The following is a 23,846-nucleotide window of genomic DNA, read 5'->3' on the forward strand; positions in this document are numbered from 1 at the left end:
CTAAAAATGTTGAAATTGACACGCATAATAATTAAGGATAACTCGGTGCTACCGGGCCTCAAAAAATGAGCCTGGAACCCATACATAATTATTCAGTCCAATTGTAAACATAATTAATTATTTAATTTATTAAGCTAACAGACACAATTCTAAAAATGTTGAAATTGACACGCATAATAATTAAGGATAACTCGGTGCTACCGGGCCTCAAAAAATGAGCCTGGAACCCATACATAATTAATCAGTTCAATTTTAAACATAATTAATTATTTAATTTATTAAGCTAACACACACAATTAATTTTGTTTAAATTATAGTAGACGACATGGACTTTCCTCCGCCTGCGCATCCCGGACCTGCCGAGGATCAGCTACTAGTGTTGCAGGGCGACCATAGGTCCTCATTTGTATGGGAGGGACAGCTATCGATGCAGCCTCTCCGCCCCAGGAGACCTGACGATTTATGAGAGTTCATCGGGGAGCATCCTTTCCATGCCCGCGTAGTCGCGCGCCTACAGGCTACGGGCTTCTATATGATTTTTGAGCTTGGATGGATGCAGCTTGATTGGTCTCTCATCACGGCCTTGGCAGAGCGGTGGCGACCGGAGACACACACTTTTCACTTGCCCACTGGAGAGGCCGCCATCATGCTGGAGGATGTTCAGGTTTTGTACGGGTTGCGCGTAGATGGACGGGCCGTAGCACTGCCCCAATACATTAGATCCATGATGCGTGCACAATTTTTGGATATGATGATGCATTTTACTGGTTATAGACCTCAGGGTGACACTGGGGGTAGTCGCGTTGCTTTGTCAGCCATCAGAGATCATATGGCGTTTTTGCACCCAGACATTACCGGCGAGACGGAGGATCTCCATATTGAGAGGTACACGCGGTTGGCGCTGCTCCTACTTTTCGGGTGTATCTTGTTCCCGAACACTTCGGGGAGTAAAGTGAGTATGCGCTTTCTCCATCATCTTCAGGAGTTGGATGGTTTACCCCAGTACAGTTGGGGTGCTGTTGTTCTCGCATACCTGTATAAGAGCATGTGTCGGGCGAGCATGGGTCCAGCGGTGGACATATGTGGTTTTCTGCCCCGCCTACAGGTGACAACATTTTCGAATACTCTGTTCATTTCTCCGAATTCTATATGGTCGAATTTTACATCAACCTTTTATCTTGGGTTTGGGCCTGGCAGCGGATCATGCCGTTGCAGCCACCTCTACCAGCACTTGCGCCTGGTGAGGCTTATCCGTTGCTCCTTCTAGCTTCTAGGTGGATTCTCCTGCGTGGGAACTGTGAGCACGTGATTTTTGTCTTACGCGACAATCGCTCCAAAAGAAATAAAAAATAATAACAAATGGTCCTGCTGTACAATCTTTGGATTTTATGTGACACTTTGTTAATTGTTTATGATGTTTGCCCATTGCTATTCTATTAAAATAAAATACAAAAAATGTGTGTGTCAGGCATAATTTGAACCGTAATTCGGTTGTTAAATAGAAAATCATAAAATACGCATTTTTATCCTGAATTTGTTGTTTTGTTTAATCTTACCTACTTTTAACATTTTTTATATGTGTGTGATAAAAACATTAAACGTTAATTAATGGTTTTAATTTTATTTAATTAGGTTGTGTGTTTTTAGAAAATTAGAAATAAAGAAAAAAGGCTAAAATTTGTTGAAGTTGGGCTGATCCCCATTTCAAATTTAGGGGCCAAATGAGCAGCCCAAGTTACCAGTCCGAACAGCCCACCCCCAGGCCACAAAACGACGTAGTTTGACACCAAAACTACGTCGTTTCAATACCAATCCATCTCAACCATTCAAACCAAACTGATCCAACGGCCAAGATCCCACACCCCGTACCCACTAATAGACCCGACCCGTCTCACCCGGACCGACCCAACCCCTTTTAGTCTAAAACGACACCGTTCCCCTTTAACTGAAGGATCCTGGCCCTCCATATCGCCTCATCCAACGGTTGAAATCCGTTCATCCATTCCATATATAAGTTCCCACTCGTACCCTGCCCCCTATCCAATACCCCAGCCTTCATCGTCTTCACAAGAACCCCAAACCCTAGAGCAGCCTCTGTACACCTTCACCATGAAAGCCGGCGGCATGAATGCCGGTGGCCTTCACCTTAACACCATAGGACCATCTCACCCCCCTAAACATGGACCTGTTGACCGTTTAGTTCGAATCATCCTCCAGGTCCTCGAATCTTCATTTGAAGATTTGAGCAAAACTCGATCTACGCCGATCTGCCCTAGATTCATACCAGACAATCCCCGGACCCCCTCGTGACCAAACCATGCTTGGTTTGGTCCGAATCTAACCATGGAAGCCCAAGTTCCAAATCTACCTTCCACAAAACCTAAAAACCCCAAGCCCGGTCCGTGCCTGTTAAGCCAAGAGGTTAGGGTCTAATGAACCTTAATCGAAGTGTTTCTCATCTGAGAAACCCTTCGATTAAAGTCCATTCAACCTTAAAAAGGGTCTGTTCAAACACAAGCTGATTTTCTGTTCCTTCTTTCAAAGTTTTTAAGGTAAGTTTGTTTTCTCTTTGTTATTCAGTACGTGTGTGGTTTAGAGGTCTGTGCATATTTTGTGTAATTTGTCTCTGAATTTCTTTTATCAACTGTCAATTGCCCCCTTTTGCCCGGACTCCTGTATTCAGTCAAGTCTTTCTTCATAATGTGTGTGTAAACTGTATGTTCAATTGAATTCGTAATTGGTCATTCAATTAGCTTCCAAGGTCATTTCTGTATTAACATTGCAATCTGAACCCCTTGTGTGATACTATTTAAATGTCTGATTTTGGCTACGATTGTACATGTTATGATTAATATAGTCGGTTCGACATATGTCGTCAATTAGTTTTAACTGCCTGAACAATAACAAATCGATTTGCTTCTGGACACATTTGCTTGAATCAATAAGGAACTGAGTTTGTTCACTTATAGTTGTTATTTTGAATCAGAAATGTAAAAGGATTGTTTTGTTTAATTACAGCTCTGAATTGGAGGACATGTGCACTTGTGCACAGCATGTGCACTTATGCACCACATGTGCATTGCGCACAACCTGTGTCCTGCATAAAGGCTTTTATTAAGTTTAAAGTAATTTGACAGCACATGCTGTCAGATTACATTCTGCTGCCCATATTCTGCTTTAAGTTTCAGAAATAATAAACCTTACTCAAAAGTAAGTTTGCCAGGGAATGTCATGGGGTTTGTTTTTATTTAAATGGTAAGTGGAAACTGAAAAGAAAGATAGCACATGGGAGGGGTGTTCTGATTGTCTAACAGGCTGTTAAAGGGCTGATTTTAGGTTGATAAAAGGGAACTGCCATCAGTTTAAAAAGGGAACAGATTTTGGATATATAGACACACACAGACAGACAGAGGGGGGGAATATAGAAAACTTAGGTTGAACATTGAGAATTGAGTTCTGAAAACAGAAATCTGGAAAAGATTTCTTTTGATAACTCAAGTATAATTTCAAAAACTGAAGATTGACATTGGATTTTGAAAGGAGATAGGGAGAGGGATATCATAAAAATCAGAAACTGCTTTCTTCTTGCTGTTTGTTTGATTCTTAGTTTGTTCAAACTGTTCAAATCAGTTCTGTCTTCTTTCAAGTATCGGCTAAGTCTATGGTTTGGATTTGTATTGTTTGTTTCTCCTGGAATTGAGTTGCCTGGATCCCTGATTCCATACTACTGGTAATTTGCTTCATTCTGCCATTTCTCCATCGGCTCTAGTTGCCTCTTGCACTGGGATTTTGTTCTATTTGTACCTGCTGTTACTGCTGCTGTTTGGTATTGCTTCTATTGCTCTACTGACCCCTTGCTTCTTCTGTTGTATCCAACATCCAGGTACATACTAAGACTTTCCATCTGATGTAACAATGAAGGCATGAAAAATAAAAGGTATTGAAGAAGTTTAAGTATATGTTGTAATACTCCTAGAATAAGTAATGGGTTTTGTATAATTGATTAGTTTACAACGCAATAGCATGAAAGGATATGTTAACTAACGCCTGAATGAATTCTTGTCCTCTTTTTTTTTTTTTTTTTGTTTTTATGTTTTGTGGTTGTTTGTTAATACATGGTATGTATACCCCAACCTTATGAAATTTTTTTCTGTTTTATTTTTCCTTTTACCAGGTCCCGTTAGGCAGTACATAGGGTCACTTTTGAATCCCATTAGTAACAATGTCTAGTAGCTCATTCCTCTGATCTAGTCTAATTAAGTTTAGTTAAATTCAGCTCAAGAAATGTTAAGAATAAGCGTAGCATTTCGTCAATTTCATATGCATTTTTATCAGAGTAAAAGTATGTTCCATGAGATACAATGTTCTTCGCCTCGTAATTAGATAATCAATAAAAGGATAGGATTAGCTAAACATGCCATTTAATCAGCATACATTGTTCTTTCTTTCATTTTAGGGACAAACATAATAGAAATGTAGTCACTTTAGGATATCCCTTCTAAAATAGAGACGAGCCTCGCCAAATAAAAATGTAATTGCGAGGCCCTCAATAACTAACCATAATAAACATTTAGAATTCAGGACAGGCCGTTTAGTGAATCTCATGGCCTTCTCCAAAAAATAATAACGCGTTAGACTCTTTAGGCGCGGCTTAATTAAATTATATTCTTAAATTCGGGTGCACATTGATGTGACCCAAATCCAAATCTCAACGGAGTCAAAATGTGTTGACGATCACAGGTGCATTGATTGTGACGTGGTTCGAGATGCATTTTCACGACGTTGCAATTCTATAAAAAAAATAAATGACAATAATAAAAGCGGTTTAAACTTAATAAAAGCACATAAGTCATAACATGTATTTAAATCAGATATTCAGCCATTATAACAATTTAAGCGACCGTGCTAGAACCACGGGATTCGAGGGTGCCTAACACCTTCCCTCGGGTCAACAGAATTCCTTACTTAGAATTTCTGGTTCGCAGACTTCATTTGGAAAAGTCGAAAATTTCCTCGATTTGGGATTCAAGATAAACCGGTGACTTGGGACACCTAAAGCCATGATTTTTACTTCACGGACAATCACTCCAAAAGAAAACAAAAATAGTGACCAGTGACCTCGCTGTACAAATTCCATATTTTCTCATGACATGTTCTGCTAGTCATTTGTGGTTCGGCCCGTGTTGCAATTAATCTTACAAAAAATACAAATAATAAGAACGCCGTGTGTAATCAGGCCGTAGTCCGGTTTTAAGAGAAAATTCACAAAAAAATATGCAGCTTTTACTCTAGGCTGTGATTTAACCATTTTTAAAAATTCTAATATGTGTGTTTATTGTTGTAGGTGTTGCTCAATATGTGTGTAAGTTTATTTTAATTATTTGCATTGTTTTTAGGAATTTTTGGTTAATTTGTTGAAATTAAAAAGGGAAAGGAAAATCGGTTTGGACCCCAAATGAGGCCCAAAGCCAATGCAAGACCAAGCCCAACCCAGGCTGCCCCAGCAGGACCCCAAACGACATCGTATCAATACCCCTGTTAGAACCGTTGATCTGATTCAAACGGACGGTCTTGATCAGACTGCTCGTTTACCCAAACGACGCCGTTTCAGGCAAGATGATCTAAGCTGTCCAACCCCATTGATCCAACGGATCCAGGCCCTCCTTTAAACCCGTCAACATGACCCGATCCATGCCCTATACCCGGTCTCACCCACCATCACACCCAAACGACACCGTCTTTCCTAAGTGAATAGATCCTGGCCATAGATCTCACTTGATCCAACGGCCAGGATCTAAACCCTCAATACATATATAAACTCTCCATTACACCCCACGCCCCTAAACCAAACCCCCCTTCAGCCACTGTTCACCATCTTCCCTAGGACCCCTTCCTCTCAAACCCTAGCAGCCTAGGTTTTCCCCCCGTGAGCCCGGTAACCACAGTTCCGATGACCACCAAAATAACATCCCCGATGCACCCAACCACCCTGAACATGAATCCGTTAACCGTTCACCTCGAATCAACCCGTAGCTTCTCGAATCTTCAAACGAAGATTCGAGCAAAAACTAGATCTACACCGATTGACCCCAAACTCACACCACAGCCCCTCCTGACCTCCCTCACCCCCTGAGTGGCTTTGGTTCCGTTCGAATCTGACTGGAATTGAACGGTTCCCAAATCGAACCTCAAGAGCCCTAGGATTCGGATCTATGGGTTTTGTCCGAATAAGTGACAGGATCAGGGCCCAGCAGACTTTTACCAAAGTGTTCTCAGTTGAGAACGCTTCGGTTAAAGTCCATTAGACCCCAAAATCACCTGGCCCGAGTTCGAGCTTGAGTCAGTCTTAGTTTCAGGTCCCGGAGGTATTTTCCCTTTTTTCTTTTGTCATCCTAAACTCTATCTGTCGTACATGTTCTGGTTTGTTTTGGTTTCTGACTCGTCTATCCATATGTGTACATTTTGAGTTTAAAGTTGATTTGTTTGTTATTTTTTTGGTTGTTTGCTGTATATTATAGTTCGCGTAGTCGTTTAAATAAGCGTCGTCAACTAAATTCACTTGAAAGATTAGAAAATCAGGAGTTGAATTTCAGTATTGATTACTATGCCTGTTTCTTGTTGGTGTTACTTGTATCGGCATGACCAACTTGTACCCTTTAATTGGCACCCCTGTTTGATTAAATTGGAATCATTGGCTTGAATTTAGGCTGAAAATTGATTGTTAACTGTGGAAAGCTAACAGATTCACCTGAAGGCAGCATTGAGTTTAAGTTAAGTAGTCAGTAGTTAGCTGAAATCAGAGAGGTTTATATACTAATTATTAAGAGTTATGGTAATACAGCAACGTGCAAGGTTAAGGGTAGATTTGGCATAAGACAAAGTCTGATTAGGGGTTTAATTTCAGAATATGTCAAGTGGTAATTAAAATATGATTAACCTAATGACAATGGGGAACAAAACATGAGGGCATGGGTTCAAAATGAATACTTTAAATACACCCATAATCCTTGATTAGAGCAATAGGACAAAGCATGGGGGCTGATTAAGTTTACCGAGAAAGATGCCTTTAGGCATGGGGAGTTAAGGGGTATGGGCAGATTGCAACTGGCAGGATCCAGGCAGCTTGACTGCACTGGGTTGTTGGCTTATAAATAAGTTGTTGCAGAACTAAAAAGGGGGTTGGACTTTTAGTCTTCAGAAAAAAAAAAACAGAAAGAAATTTCAGAATACTGTGAATGAGTATCATTTGAAAACTGTGTAAGAGTTCAAGTTGTTCAAGCTGTCTTTGCTGATTGTTGTTGGTTGTTTGCTCAGCTTTTGTGGTTATTGATTTTCTGTTGTTACTGCATTGAACATTCTGGTTTTTCTTGGCTGCATCTTATTACTCTTTTCTGGGATTACTTGTTTGGTGCTCGACCATCTGCTGGTTCTCTTTGTTCTGGAAATTGTTGCTGGTTGTCTGTGGACTGTGGAAAACACTTGTGGTTGTTGGTTTGTTGCTGTGTTGTTGCTGTGTATCTGCTGTTGCTGTGTTTATTGCATACTGCCCAGCTGATCATTCCTTTCTTCTTTGTCCTCTATACCAGGTACACAACCAATGCACTGTCAAATGTAATTGGAAAAATTGAGCATGAATACAAATGAAAAGACCTGAAGAATGTCTTTTATACATAGATTGTTACATTAAATATTCATGTAATGTAGAATAATTTTATTTTTGTTTGGATGCTGGAAGTAGCTTGCCTGTCTAATAGACGTCAATGTAGGACAATTGAATGTAAGTCTATATATGCATGCGGTTAGGTAAAACATTCCCAATACGATAGGTTGCATCCCAGATTCGGTTTAATCATGCAACATGTCGTTTAATACATGCTAAGCATAAAATTATCCATTCCTAGCTAAGTTCGTCTCCTTTGGATGAATTGTTTCGCTATAATTAGTAATCAGCCACACCTACAGGATAAAGACACAAGTTTACGGTCTCAACCTCATGGAGGTTGAGCCTAGGTAGAAACGGACCAGGCAGATCCGCATCGGATGAACAGTGGCCAGGTCTGGCCCATCACGTATGAGCTGGATTTGGGCCCATAATGTTCGATTAGCTGCCCACGTGCATGGCCATGTTTTCTTATTCTACAAAGGCACTCGGAATTCCGTTATAAATAACCTGCAAGCATGTAATTGAGTTGGATCATTTTTACTTTGATTGTGACGTGGTCTGAGATGTATTTCCATGACATTGCAAATTCTTTTTAATAATGAATGAGACGAGCCTCGACAAACAAAAAATGCACAAGCTGCGGGGCCCTCTAAATGTATATATTAAAATACTTAGAATTCGAGGACAGGCCGTTTAGCGAATTTTACGGCCTTCCCCAAAATAACAAGACGCTAGTTGCTTTAGGCGCGCCTTTAATAATTTATTTTCCTTAACTCGGGTGCACATTTATGTGACCCAAATCCAAATCTCAACCGAGTCGAGATATGCCAAACAACTACGGGTGCATTGATGTAACGTGGTTCGAGATATGTTTCCACGACGTTGCAATTCTCGTAAAATAATAACAATAAGTAAGAAAGCGGTAAAAAGATAAAATTTTGCACATAAGTTCATATTTGTATAAAATCAGATAATCAAGCCGAATATAACAGTTGAGCGACCGTGCTAGAACCACGGAACTCGGGAATGCCTAACACCTTCTCCCGGGTTAACAGAATTCCTTATCCGGATTTCTGGTACGCAGACTGTAATATGGAGTCATTCTTTTCCTCGATTCGGGATCAAAATTGGTGACTTGGGACACCCTAAACCTCCCAAGTGGCGACTCTGAAATAAATAAACCAATCCCGTTTCGATTGTCCTTTAATTGGAAAAAATTCCCCTGCCCCCTCGAGTGCGGAAAAAGGAGGTGTGACAGCTCTGGCGACTCTGCTGGGGACATGGCCCAGAACCACTGGTTCAGGGTTAAGAATTCGAGTTTAGAATAATTGTTATTATTTGGCTTTATTTATTATCTGATTATTACATGTTTCGAGCCTAATGTGCTAAATGCTGCTTTTATCGCTTTGATATTATTTGAACTGTAAATATAAAATTGTGTTGAAACCCCTCTCTTCTCTCTCTTGAGGAGCGTACGCTGGTCGTGGCTTCTTTCTGTTAGTGTCATATGCCAAAATAGAACGAGGATTCGGAGGAGTTGCAAAATCGGATGGCCTTTTGGTTACCGGTACATAGCTCCCATCCTTGGCTCGAGTTGTCCGCTCGGGTAAGCCAGGTCTAGAACAAACACCTAGGTTTTACAGCTTAGTATAACATAACTCCATGCCGGATCCCTAGTAGGAACGCTTATTTGCATCGTGTGCATTTGACTTAGGGGACTCAGCACAGGGGCTAGGTCCGTCTAAGACAAGCAACCTAAGAATAAAGACCATCCTGCTACATCCTGTTTGCTTTATGCATTTACTTGTTTCAAGGCTTGCGTGCTGACCGGTTTCTGAATATTGGGAATGTTTGAAAAAAAAAAAGAAAAAAAAAGAAAAAAAAAGAATAACGGATAGGGAGATAATTATTTATTCTTGAAAAAACAATACCCAGAAAATGGTTAAAGCTCTGCCAGAATTTTGAAAAAAAAAAGAAAAAATGTGTGTCTTATTAATTTGTTTTAAAAAGTAAGAGTCTTTGATTCATTTCTAAGAGAAAAATAGTGTGTCTCCAAAATTCGGCTGATGCCTGAACTACGTCAGTTTGATTCTCGCAGGGTGCGAGATACGTAGGCAACCCCCATCGGGCTCAACTTGTTTTTCAAAATATAGGTACAATCCAAAGAACGAAAGTTTTTAAGGTGACATCATACTTTTCAGAAACAACCAAATTTCGTTTTTCTAGGAAAAAAGGGGTGTGTCAATTTGGTATTTGAGTCCAATGAGTCTGGATCTTTGCTTAATCACCCCAATAAACATGCAGAATGAGCATAAGTCCAAGTTTGCCGGTAACAGTTAGAAGCAAAATCCCTCTGGAAGTGCGATTATGGTGGGAGGATTTGGAAAAGTCAGAGCAAGACAAGATCAAACTGCACCTGGGAGGTTTGGTTAATTTGTTGAACGTCAGGCCTCGGTGCGACATCATAAAGGCTTTGGTTACATTTTGGGATCCGGCCCACAACGTGTTCCGTTTCTCGGATTTTGAACTCACCCCAACCTTAGAAGAAATGGCGGGTTACATGGACGTCACTGAAGGTTTGAGACACAAATACCTGATCGCTCCAAGAGCTGTGAATTCACACAAATTCATGGATCTGTTGAAGATAAGCAAGGGAGTCCCATACGCTGAACTGGATAGAGGTTTTTCTACCCTACAATTCATATACCAGAGGTACGGGAGCATAGGAGGATTTAATGATCCAGAAAGTGGTGTTTGCAGTAAGGGAAATCTGGTAAAATGGAATGAGCATAGGCGGTTCGCTTTTATGGTGGCATTTTTGGGCCTTGTGGTGTTTCCCCGAAAAGATAGAAATATCGATCTGAAAGTGGCTGGAATCGTTAAAGTCCTGATTACCAATGATAAAAACATCCTTGCTCCTATGATAGTGTCAGAAATGTACCGAGCCCTCACGGCTTGTAAGGCCGGGACAGACTTCTTCGAGGGGTGCAACTTGTTATTACAGATGTGGATGATCGAACACTTGTGTCACCATCCTCAGTATATGCGCTACATGTCTACAAATGGGGGCTGCATCGAGGGTTATAACCTAAGGGTTTCAGGTTTCCGATCACCGGGAGGGTTTGAAGAATGGATATCCTATCTCCGGGTCATCACCGCAGATCAAATAAACTGGACTTTGGGTTGGCTTTCTGTGGAAGAAATCATATACATGCCCGCCACTGGTCCTCACTTCCTCTTGATGGGACTCAGAGGTATTCAACCTTATGCCCCTTACAGGGTGATGAGGCAGTTAGGAAGATGTCAAGTACTACACCCGGATGAAGATCTCAGCACTTATGCAGTCGAGGTCAGCAGTGACGACCAATTTCCTGAAAAGACAATTCGTTGCATATGGAGTGAATGCCAGTACCTAACGGCAAATACTCGGGTAGGTGATGTGTCTAGGGGTGAAGTCTCGCCGGCCTATCTCGCTTGGCATAACAAGAAGAACATTGTGGAACGGCCAACCAAACGGCCTCACCTCCAAGATTTTGTTGAGTCATCACAAGAACAATGGGACTGGATCGCAAAAGAGGAAGGTTACCTGGTTGAAATCAGGAAGCTAAAGCGACAAGTTGAAAGGATTGTATTCGAAAACAACGTGCAAGTCGCCCAGGAGCAGGCTGAAAAAGACAAGCTAGCCCAAGAGAACCAAACCCTGAAGGCCCGCCTTCGCCAAGCCAGTAAGAATAACATCGACCGACAGAAGCGTTGCTCCGACGAAAGATTGATAGCCAGTTTGAGAAATCAGGTCATCCAGAGCCAAGAAGAATTAGACCAATCAGAGGCTTGCATAGCAAGGATGAAGGTCAAATGGGCAAAAGGTACAATGGCCCGGAGGAAGCGCCTACAGCAGGTCATGAGGGATTGTGAACTGAGCGTCAAAGCGGTAAAGGAAACGAATTCCGCTCTGCAAGAGCGGATCTTCAAGCAAACACAAGATGCCCAAGCCAACAGAAAACGCTATTACAATGGAATGACCAGGATGGAAAGGCAAATGGAGATGTTCCAGGATCAGCTCGCCACCAATGCACAAACGCTAGGATTAAAAAGCCGACAGATAAGGCAGTTGTTCGCAGAAAGGGACAACATTCGAGCAAGAATTGACGAGATCGGGCATTACATCTACCTGAAATGCTTGGCATGCGAGCAAACACCTCGGGAAACCCTCATTATCTCCATCATGGGCTGCGTCCACCGGATTATGAATGAGCTGAAGAGCTTGCAAAGAGACCTTACACCTAGGGCCGCGAAAGGGCCGAAAGATGCCTCGTGGGTCCCTAAGTTGGAAAATTAGTCTTTGATCGAGTCCTGTTCGTTTTGTTTGTTGTTTCCCCATATGTTGTTTTCTTTTCCTCAAACCAAGTTTAAAACCGTGGAGTCTGTACTGTTGCTATTTTGTTTAAAGTAATGTGTAATAGCAATTTTTGATAATGAAATTAAGTGATTCCAGAAGAATTTCTATGTGTCTTTACTTTGAGGCAGAACTACGCCTGGTCTGATTCACGCGGGGGCGTGATACGTAGGCAATCCCCATAAGATTCGACCGCTTTTAATAAAGAAAGAAAAGAAAATACATAATAAAATAAAACACAGGGTTTCCCAAAATACTTTAAAAAAGGACAAATGAGCAAGCCGGGATGACGCATGTTGTTCGAAGCAAAGCATGTAGAAACGGTTAACTGCCTAGGAGCATGGCATCCTTTATGTGTTATGATCAAATCTGTTAAACTCTAACGCTAACAAAGTTTGTTGTTGTCTGATCCAGACAAGTTAGTTGTTAAAGAACTCTGGCAACACACTCCTATCAAACCAGATCCAAAGGACCGATAGCAACAAGCATGACTACTTCAGAGAATAGTAATGAGGAAGAGAGGCCGATGAGCCAGTTGTTAAAAGAAGCGATGGAAAAGATTGAAAGGATGGGACTAGAGATGAATGCAATGCAGCTAGCCATAGCCAAAACACAAAAGAGCCCTGAAACACTGGGACACATGCCAGAATACCCTCACTCCGGCCCTTCCACAAGCCGCCCAAATCCCCTTTATCATCAAGAAAGAAGCCCTCATGATTCCCAAGCTCCACCACCCCATCAACCTCTCCCAACACCCAATATTCCCATTTTGTGGGACCAACATCAGCCCCTTTGCAAAGAACGACCAGTGAGCCATTGTTTCAGGCTCACGATACACAATACTATCCCCCGAGCCTACGTTTCATGCCCCCGAACCACAGGCTTACAATCTACATTTGGAAGTGCCGGCAGAGATTGAGAAGCCGGCTAAGGCCCCTGAACAGGATGAAGTATTGAGAAAGTTCAAAAGCCTGGAGCAGTCCTTCAGGAACTTGCACGGGCTGGGCAATCAAGTCAGCGTAGCATACAAAGATCTGTGCCCTTTCCCAGACGTCCAACTCCCGGCTGGGTTCAAGATGCCTAAGTTTGATTTATATGAAGGGCACGGTGATCCCATGGCACATTTGCGGGGATTCTGTAGCAAAATGAGAGGGGCAGGCGGCAAGGATGAGCTGCTGATAGCTTATTTCGGCCAAAGTCTGAGCGGATCTGCACTAGAATGGTATACCAGGCAGGATTCCAGCAGGTGGTACACGTGGGATGATCTGGCGCAGGCTTTTGCAGGTCATTTCCAGTACAATCTCGAGATAGTCCCTGACCGTCTCACATTATTGAGAACTGGGAAGAAACCCGGGGAAAGTTTTCGCGAGTTCGGGTTCCGCTGGAGAGAACAAGCAGCTAGAGTCGATCCTCCCATGAGAGAGGGAGAGATGGTGGACTATTTCTTGCAGACATTGGATCCAACCTACTTTGGTCACTTGGTGACAACAGTTGGAAAATCTTTCAACGAGGTGGTCAAGATAGGGGTCATGATAGAAGAGGGTCTGAGGTCTGACAAAATCTTGAACTATTCGGCACTCAAAGCCACAACCCAGGCTATTCAAAGCGGCACGGGAGGTGCGCTGAGAAGAAAGAAAGAAGAGGTTGCCACGATCGAGGCAGGCAGTTGGTCCAGGGCTGGCAGGCCGCACTACAACCAACCCAGACCTCACAGGTCAAACTACCCATACAACCCACCACAAAATTTCTATCCACCTCTAGAACCACATTGTTCCGTACACCAGGCTCAAGCATACACCCAGCCTCCGGTTCGCCCGCAATGGCGCGCGCCGGCTCTCCAGAACATATATGCACCACCACAAAACACCTATCCTCCACCAAGGGCCTATAGAAACCCTCCAGGGGCAGGTTTTCGGGGAAATCCAGATGCTAGGAATGACAGGTTGCGGAAACAGAGAACTTTCACGGAGTTGGGAGAAACCTACACCGCTTTGTTCCACAAGCTGAGGCAATTGGGTTTGGTTAGTCCTGTCCAGACTCGAGAACCAAATCCCCCACCTCAGAATTTGGATCGATCAATAAGTTGTGAATACTGCTCAGGGATGCTCGGGCATGACACCGAGAAGTGTTGGAAGTTAAGGCATGCCATACAGGATCTTATCGACACCAATAAGATCGAGGTCCAGACACCAGAAGCTCCTAACATCAACCAAAACCCACTGCCAGCGCACCACGAAACTCACATGATTGAGTTGGTGTGTGAGGGAGGAGAGTTGAGAAAACCCTCACAAACAGTGATGATGATCCAAGCCGCCCCGAAAGAAGTCTCGACCAGTGGAGGGACGAGTGTACAGTCGCAGGGAGAAGACGTCAAGCCGGTAGTGATATTGGGAAAGAGCCCGTCCGCCATAACAAGCAAACCCGAGCCAAGCAAGTTGGTAATATCAGGAATCCCGCCCACACCGGCAGTCGTGTTAAAAGGGGTATGTAGAGAACTGGTGACCATAAAGCCTGTGGTCCAGCTGCCGATGATTGACAGCAGGGCTGTGCCTTGGAAATATGAAAAGGCGGTGGTGATGTACAAAGGAAAACAGGTGGAAGAAGTCAGTTGTGAAGCGCAAGGGCTGACTCGATCAGGTCGATGTTTTGCTCCGGTGGAGCTAAGAAGAACCAACCCAGTTGCAACCAAGAAACCTGTGTCCGAAGAAGAGGCTGAAGAGTTCCTGAGGAAGATGAAAGTACAAGACTATTCTGTGGTCGAACAGCTGAGAAAAACACCGGCCCAGATCTCACTGTTGTCATTACTGATCCATTCTGAGGAGCATCGTCGGGCCCTGTTGAAGATATTGAACGAAGCTCATGTACCCAGTGAGATTTCTGTAAACCACCTGGAAACCATTGCCAGCAAGATTTTCGAGGTGAACAGGGTAACATTCTCAGATGATGACCTGCCGGTGGAAGGTACGGAGCATAATAAAGCTCTATACCTAGCTGTCAAATGTGAAGACTCTGTGGTAACTCGAGTATTGGTGGATAACGGCTCAAGCGCCAATATTTGCCCACTATCTACCTTGAACCAGTTAAAGATCGACCACGGAAGGATCCACAAGAACAATATCTGTGTCCGAGGGTTTGACGGAAACGGAACAACCACTGTGGGGGATGTTGTACTTGAACTGACCATCGGTCCAGTCTTGTTTACCATGGAATTCCAGGTATTAGACGCCACGGTATCTTACAACCTGCTGTTAGGTCGACCATGGATTCATGCAGCCAAGGCGGTGCCCTCCACACTACATCAGATGGTGAAGTTCGAGTGGGAAAGACAAGAGGTCGTGTTACACGGCGAGGATACAACGTGCACCATGGGCGGAGCCATTGTACCTTTCATAGAGACCGCTGATGACAAAGGTCCTTGGGTCTACCAGATTTTCGATACAGGGTCGGCCAACAAAATTTCTGAAGGAGAAATCATCCCGCACCCTAGGGTAGCTGCCGCAACAGTCATGATGGTCTCAGAAATGCTGGGTAATGGATTTGTGCCGGGAAAAGGCCTGGGAGTCGAGCTTCAAGGGATTGTCCAACCTGTCTCCCTTCCTAAAAATCTGGAAACTTTCGGATTGGGGTTCAAACCAACCGCAGCAGATAGGAAGCAAGCGCGAAAAATGAAGAAGAGGGTCTGGTTTCTGCCTAAACCAGTGCCACGCCTCTCAAGGTCTTTTGTCAAAGCAAGTGCCAAGGGGTCACCGGTCCCAAAGATTCTAGGACCTTTGATCGGTATAAATGAAGACCTGAATCAGAGTTTTGAGAAGCTATTCGCGGATGTCAGTATGGTGGAAGCTGGAGAAGGTTCCAGCAGAGCAGAGATACAGTTTGTGGGGCCTGAGGCCAAGACCAACAATTGGACAGTTACTCCTCTTCCTGTCCGAGGGGAGTCTTGGTAGTAGGCTTTGATTTATGTTTTGTGTGTTTTGTTTTGTCCGGATTATTCAAGGGTGTAATCCAAATTTTACTTTCGTTTTTGTAAAAGTGTGAACCCTTTTATCCCGCAAGTTTAATAAAGTTCTTTTCTTTTGTCCCATTTTAATTTTGTTTTGTTCTTTTTCTTTCTGAACAGTTCTCTTTTTACTGGTTCTAATGACATGGCATGCACAGCGGATCTTCGACCTAGTCTAATAAATCAATCTGAATCCGACTCAATGATGCAAGAGGTCGTTTGTGATGATGAATCTGAATGTGACGAAGGTGAAGCCTTCGAAGAGATAAACCGAGAACTGTGCCAATTTGAAGAGAAACCCAAGCCTAACCTAAATGACACTGAGGCTGTGAATCTAGGAGACGCTGATAACGTCCAAGAGACCAAAATTAGCATCCACATTGAGCCGAATGTCAGAGAAGAATTGATCAAAACCCTCATGGAATTCAAAGATGTTTTCGCATGGTCATATGACGATATGCCTGGATTAAGCACCAATTTAGTGGTTCACAAATTGCCCACTGACCCGGCATACCCTCCCGTCAAGCAAAAACTAAGGAAATTTAAAACAGAAATGAGTGTAAAGATCAAAGAAGAAGTGATTAAGCAGTTGCAAGCGAAGGTCATTCGGGTCACTCGATATCCCGAGTGGTTGGCCAATGTGGTACCAGTCCCAAAGAAGGATGGAAAAATCAGGGTGTGCGTCGACTACCGCAACCTCAACAAAGCAAGTCCCAAGGACAATTTTCCATTGCCCAACATCCATATCTTGATCGATAATTGCGCGGGGCGCGAGATCGGATCCTTTGTAGATTGCTATGCGGGTTATCATCAGATCCTAATGGACGAGGAAGATGCGGAAAAGATAGCGTTTATTATGCCATGGGGAACTTACTGCTATCGGGTAATGCCGTTCGGATTGAAGAACGCCGGGGCAACATACATGCGAGCAATGACTGTTGTGTTTCATGACATGATACACAAAGAAATCGAGGTGTACGTCGATGATGTGATCATCAAATCTTGGCGTCAGGAAGACCATGTAGCAGACCTAAGGAGATTTTTCCAAAGACTCCGAAGGTATGATATCAAGCTCAACCCGGCCAAATGCGCATTCGGGGTTCCATCAGGAAAGCTGCTAGGATTCATCGTCAGTCGACGGGGGATTGAGTTAGACCCATCCAAAATTGAGTCCATCCGAGATTTGCCACCGCCAAGGAACAAAACAGAGGTAATGAGTTTGCTGGGTAGACTCAATTACATCAGCAGGTTCATCGCCCAACTCACAGTAACTTGTGAGCCCATATTTCGGTTGCTGAGAAAGGATGCTGCGGTAGGTTGGACGGCAGAGTGTCAGGAGGCCTTCGACCAAATCAAAGGGTATCTGTCTAATCCACCCGTATTGGTCCCGCCGAAGCCTGGGAAGCCCTTAATTCTTTACCTAACGGTCTTGGAAAATTCATTTGGTTGTGTATTGGGGCAACATGATGACACAGGAAGGAAGGAGCAGGCCATCTACTATCTTAGCAAGAAATTCACAGTACATGAGGTCAAGTACACTCAACTCGAGAAAACATGTTGCGCCCTAACTTGGGTAGCTCAGAAGTTGAAGCACTACCTGTCTTCATATACTACTTATCTCATATCCCGTTTGGACCCATTGAAGTATATCTTTCAGAAACCTATGCCCACGGGAAGGTTAGCAAAATGGCAAATTCTGCTCACAGAGTTTGATATCGTCTATGTGACGAGGACGGCCATGAAAGCCCAGGCACTGGCAGACCATTTGGCAGAGAATCCCGTTGATGAAAAATACGAGCCCTTAAGAACGTATTTTCCTGACGAAGAGGTGATGCATACGAATGAGTTGGAATTACCTGAGGAACCGGGTTGGAAGCTTTTCTTCGATGGAGCTGCAAACGCGAAAGGGGTTGGAATAGGAGCAGTACTCATTTCTGAAACAGGACGGCATTATCCTGTTACGGCTCAACTACGCTTCTATTGCACCAACAATATGGCCGAGTATGAGGCTTGCATTCTGGGTCTGCGCTTGGCTGCTGACATGGATGTCCAAGACGTCTTGGTCTTGGGAGACTCGGACCTCTTGGTACACCAGATTCAGGGTGAATGGGAAACGCGAGATCTAAAACTCATACCATACCGACAATGCTTGCATGATCTGAGCAAGCAATTTCGATCGGTGAAATTCAAACACATCCCGAGAGTTCACAATGAGGTTGCGGATGCCTTGGCCACCTTAGCATCAATGCTGCACCACCCTGACAAAATGTATGTTGATCCTCTGCACATCCAGGTCCGTGATCAGGCACGCCTACTGCAATGCCATAGAAGAAGAAGCAGATGGCGAACCCTGGTTTCATGATATCAAGGAATACCTCAGAATGGGGATATATCCAGAACATGCCTCTGGAGACCAAAAAAGAGCCCTTCGGCATTTGTCGAATGGTTTCTTCCTCAGCGGAGGAGTATTGTACAAAAGAACCCCGGATTTGGGATTGTTGAGATGCATAGATGCCAGTCAAGCAACGACGGCTATTTCAGAGGTACATGCTGGAGTTTGTGGGCCACACATGAGCGGATATGTATTGGCAAGAAAGATACTTCGAACAGGGTGTTATTGGCTCACCATGGAACACGATTGTATCACTTTCGTGAGGAAATTCCATCAGTGCCAGATACATGGAGATTTGATTCATTCTCCGCCAACAGAGTTACATACGATGTCAGCACCCTGGCCGTTTGTGGCATGGGTCATGGATGTCATTGGGCCCATCGAGCCGGCAGCATCCAACGGTCATAGGTTCATTCTAGTGACCATTGATTACTTCACCAAATGGGTTGAGGCTAAAACCTTCAAATCGGTAACCAAAAAGGCAGTGGTGGACTTTGTTCATTCCCATATCATCTGCAGATTTGGGATCCCAAAAGTGATCATCACGGATAACGGTGCGAATCTTAATAGCAGCCTGATGAGAGAGGTATGCCAACAATTCAAGATTACACACCGCAATTCCACCCCATATCGTCCCAAGGCGAATGGAGCAGTCGAAGCAGCCAATAAGAATATCAAGAAGATACTGCGAAAGATGGTGAAAGGGTCCAGACAATGGCACGAGAGATTACCCTTTGCTTTGTTGGGTTACTGCACTACCGTCCGGACTTCCATAGGTACAACTCCTTATTTGTTGGTGTACGGAACTGAAGCCGTAATACCGGCGGAGGTCGAAATTCCGTCCCTCCGAATTGTCGCTGAAGCCGGGATTAATGATGATGAATGGGTCAAAGCTCGATTGGAACAGTTGAGCCTGATAGATGAGAAAAGATTGGCAGCAGTGTGCCATGGTCAGCTGTACCAGAAGAGAATGGCAAGAACATATAATAAGAAGGTGCGCCCCAGGAAGTTTGAAGTAGGGCAGCAGGTATTGAAGAAGATCCTCCCACATCAGGTCGAGGCAAAAGGCAAATTCGCCCCAAATTGGCAAGGGCCTTATATCGTGACCAGAGTATTGTCCAACGGTGCTTTGTGTTTGACAGATGTCGAAGGTAGATGTGTCGACATGGCTATCAATTCAGATGCAGTCAAGAGATATTATGCGTAATTTCTTTAATTATGGCAATTTTTGGTTTATTTGTTTGTATTTGGCATTTATTGGATAATGAGATGACGGAGGCAATTCTTTCTTCTATCCAAACACTTTTAACCCTTGCTTCCCCCTTTGAGCCTTAAGTTATTCTTTCATACCCCTCTTTTGGAATCACTAATGGAAAAGACATGAAAAAAAGAAAAAGAAAAGAAAAAGAAAATGAAAAGAAGGAAAAGAAAAAAAGAAGATAAAATCATAAGAAATACAAAACCGTTGGGAACTATGTTTGACCTGATTCCTCAAAGAGGATACGTAGGCGCCTCACGGCTCGGTCATAGTATGCATCATAGCGAATATAGGATGCATAATGTACATAGTATACATAATAGGCACAGTGTGCGTAACGCACATAGTGCAACATAAGTGTAAAAAAAAAAAAAAAATTCCCCAAGCAAGAAAACTGGGGCAGAGATTATGTTTTAAGTTCCAACAAAGGTTTGATTCCAAAGTTGTAGCACATCACCCATCAAATTATTTTCATTTTATAGCCTTTCGTTAGCCCCACACCAAAACCAACATCGACGTCCAAAAGACCTCCCGATCAATATCCAAGAGATGCCAAGTCAGGCAAATAAAGCCGAGAATAATACACCAATCCCCAGCAAAAAAGAGATCATAAGACTGGGATTGAATTGATGGTCAAAGGGATCTCCAGAAGAGAGGGTCGTATCGATAACACCCCGATTCTTCAATGAAGAAATAAAATGAGAGAGTCTTATCGGTGAAAACCTTCACAGGCACCGAAAGGCGACGTAAGATGAGAGATATGAAACGAGAGAGTCTTATCGGTGAAAACCTTCACAAGCACCATAAGGCGCCGGGAGATGAGAGAAAAGAGAGTGTCTCATTGGTGAAAACCCCTCGAAGGGCACTATGAGGCGACAAGACAGATCAACAAAAAGCGACCACATTCGCAACGAAATGGACAGTCATTTATCATCCCCAGCAAGTCAGACCATCGGGCAAATCGATTGATAAAATAGACTGGGTCGGGAATCTATGGTGCACGTCATGATCACGGGGACCAGTCATGTACTCTAGATAAGTTCTTCTGAGTTTCTTCTCCCACCAAATATTGGTTCAGAAAGATTTTCTCCTTTCCTAGCTTTTATTTCTCTTCCTAAAAAATTTGTCTTGAAAAGGATTTTTCAAAGCTTACTACCAGAGACCGAAGGGGAATTCATCCAATGCAGGATAACACAAACAGTCTTAAAAGCCGGTCCTAGGCAATACAATAATCGTGCCTCGCAGTTTTGGAGGAAGTAAGCTCCAAAGGGAATGGTTTCGAGAGTAAAAGCAGATTCCCACAGCATGTGCTTAAAGAGAAAGCAGAAAAGGGAACAAATTGAAAACCAGCCCCAGCAGGCTAGAGACCCCCAGCAGACAATTTTGTCCACTAACCAATTATGGGGACATAGAGCAGGAAAAAGGGAAGAGAGGAAAAATCATCCGCCGGAAAGGCACCCTCTACCACCACGATTAAAACTAACTAAATCCTTTTGTCTGCTGCAGGAAGACAAAGGATTGATAATGGCAGCAAGACACAACGCCAGGGAAATCACCAAAAACCGGGGCAGAAAATTTTCTGCCAATTGTCAAAAAATTTCTCGGAGGAACGGGGAAACAATTTCTATACATTTAAGTTCTAGGTCGCCCACCAGTATAATGCGGGAATACTTTTAAGTTCTAGGTCGCCCACCAGTATAATGCGGGAATACATTTAAGTTCTAGGTCGCCCACCAGTATAATGCGGGAATACTTTTAAGTTCTAGGTCGCCCACCAGTATAATGCGGGAATACATTTAAGTTCTAGGTCACCCACCAGTATAATGCGGGAATACATTTAAGTTCTAGGTCGCCCACCAGTATAATGCGGGAATACTTTTAAGTTCTAGGTCGCCCACCAGTATAATGCGGGAATACATTTAAGTTCTAGGTCGCCCACCAGTATAATGCGGGAATACATTTAAGTTCTAGGTCGCCCACCAGTATAATGCGGGAATACTTTTAAGTTCTAGGTCGCCCACCAGTATAATGCGGGAATACATTTAAGTTCTAGGTCGCCCACCAGTATAATGCGGGAATACTTTTAAGTTCTAGGTCGCCCACCAGTATAATGCGGGAATACTTTTAAGTTCTAGGTCGCCCACCAGTATAATGCGGGAATACATTTAAGTTCTAGGTCGCCCACCAGTATAATGCGGGAATACATTTAAGTTCTAGGTCGCCCACCAGTATAATGCGGGAATACTTTTAAGTTCTAGGTCGCCCACCAGTATAATGCGGGAATACATTTAAGTTCTAGGTCGCCCACCAGTATAATGCGGGAATACTTTTAAGTTCTAGGTCGCCCACCAGTATAATGCGGGAATACTTTTAAGTTCTAGGTCGCCCACCAGTATAATGCGGGAATACATTTAAGTTCTAGGTCGCCCACCAGTATAATGCGGGAATACTTTTAAGTTCTAGGTCGCCCACCAGTATAATGCGGGAATACATTTAAGTTCTAGGTCGCCCACCAGTATAATGCGGGAATACATTTAAGTTCTAGGTCGCCCACCAGTATAATGCGGGAATACTTTTAAGTTCTAGGTCGCCCACCAGTATAATGCAGGAATACTTTTAAGTTCTAGGTCGCCCACCAGTATAATGCGGGAATACATTTAAGTTCTAGGTCGCCCACCAGTATAATGCGGGAATACTTTTAAGTTCTAGGTCGCCCACCAGTATAATGCGGGAATACATTTAAGTTCTAGGTCGCCCACCAGTATAATGCGGGAATACATTTAAGTTCTAGGTCGCCCACCAGTATAATGCGGGAATACTTTTAAGTTTTAGGTCGCCCACCAGTATAATGCGGGAATACATTTAAGTTCTAGGTCGCCCACCAGTATAATGCGGGAATACTTTTAAGTTCTAGGTCGCCCACCAGTATAATGCGGGAATACATTTAAGTTCTAGGTCACCCACCAGTATAATGCGGGAATACATTTAAGTTCTAGGTCGCCCACCAGTATAATGCGGGAATACTTTTAAGTTCTAGGTCGCCCACCAGTATAATGCGGGAATACATTTAAGTTCTAGGTCGCCCACCAGTATAATGCGGGAATACATTTAAGTTCTAGGTCGCCCACCAGTATAATGCGGGAATACTTTTAAGTTCTAGGTCGCCCACCAGTATAATGCGGGAATACATTTAAGTTCTAGGTCGCCCACCAGTATAATGCGGGAATACATTTAAGTTCTAGGTCGCCCACCAGTATAATGCGGGAATACATTTAAGTTCTAGGTTGCCCACCAGTAAAATGCGGGAATACTTTTTAGCTCTAGATTTTGGAATCAGTAGCCCCACCTGAAGACGGAAGGTTACAACAGAGATCCCCCAAGCAGGAAACAATAAAATCCCCCAGCGCCAAGAAGCAGAAGGCTGCAAAAGCAAGCGCGCGATTCAAAAGGAAGAAGGAACGCGTCTCAGAAGAAGCAGTTTAGGAACGTTGTAGCATGCCCAATATAACAATTTTGATGAAGAAAGACATACCACTGAAGAAACCATTGAAAGATTTACAGAAGAAAGCCATGTTCCCAGCAAATCAAGCAAAGTGATGAAAACTGGCATTCAGAAAAGGCGAAGGACCAGCGTCATCTCCCAAGTTCACAAAATAAGGGCATCAGAGGAAAACGTTAGCCGACAAGAAAGCAAGGCAACAAGAACAAGTTGAAGATAGATGAGATCTCATACTCTAACTTAGCTTCTTGTTTTTCCTTTCAAGAACAATGTAACAAGGAGATCGGTTGAGCGGTAGCATCCTACAGCGGCAGGCAACAGCGCACAACAACAGCAAGCACTACAGTGACACGGTAGTCCCAGCTACCAAAGTTTCTTGAACTACATTGACCTGATTCCTGTTCAGCCCAGGATATGTAGGAAACCTCTGAAGCAAAGGTTCGGTCAAATCTTTTTCAAAAATGCTTCACACGGAGTACTCGGACGGGCAAAAATCGCTCGCTTTATCTTTGCGCGAAAACCCTTCGTGTCTTCGTGCAAAGAGGGGCAGCTGTAAGCACGTGATTTTTGCTTCACGGACAATCACTCCAAAAGAAAACAAAAATAGTGACCAGTGACCTCGCTGTACAAATTTACAATTT

At 43.5% G+C, this 23,846-nt stretch overlaps 1 protein-coding gene across 1 annotated transcript in view; it reads left to right on the plus strand.

The window, feature by feature from the left end:
* Nucleotides 1-532: 532 nt before the first annotated feature.
* Nucleotides 533-23,846, plus strand: part of LOC138870402 (serine/threonine-protein phosphatase 7 long form homolog) — a 47,972-nt gene continuing 24,658 nt past the window's right edge. The window contains exons 1-2 of the mRNA XM_070148204.1: nt 533-1,105; nt 1,198-1,297. Coding sequence (XP_070004305.1) covers nt 533-1,105; nt 1,198-1,297 — 673 coding nt within the window. The remainder of the gene's footprint in view (nt 1,106-1,197; nt 1,298-23,846) is intronic.

This window comes from Nicotiana sylvestris, chromosome 6 (genome assembly GCF_000393655.2).
Source record: "Nicotiana sylvestris chromosome 6, ASM39365v2, whole genome shotgun sequence".
Lineage (NCBI taxonomy): Eukaryota > Viridiplantae > Streptophyta > Magnoliopsida > Solanales > Solanaceae > Nicotiana > Nicotiana sylvestris.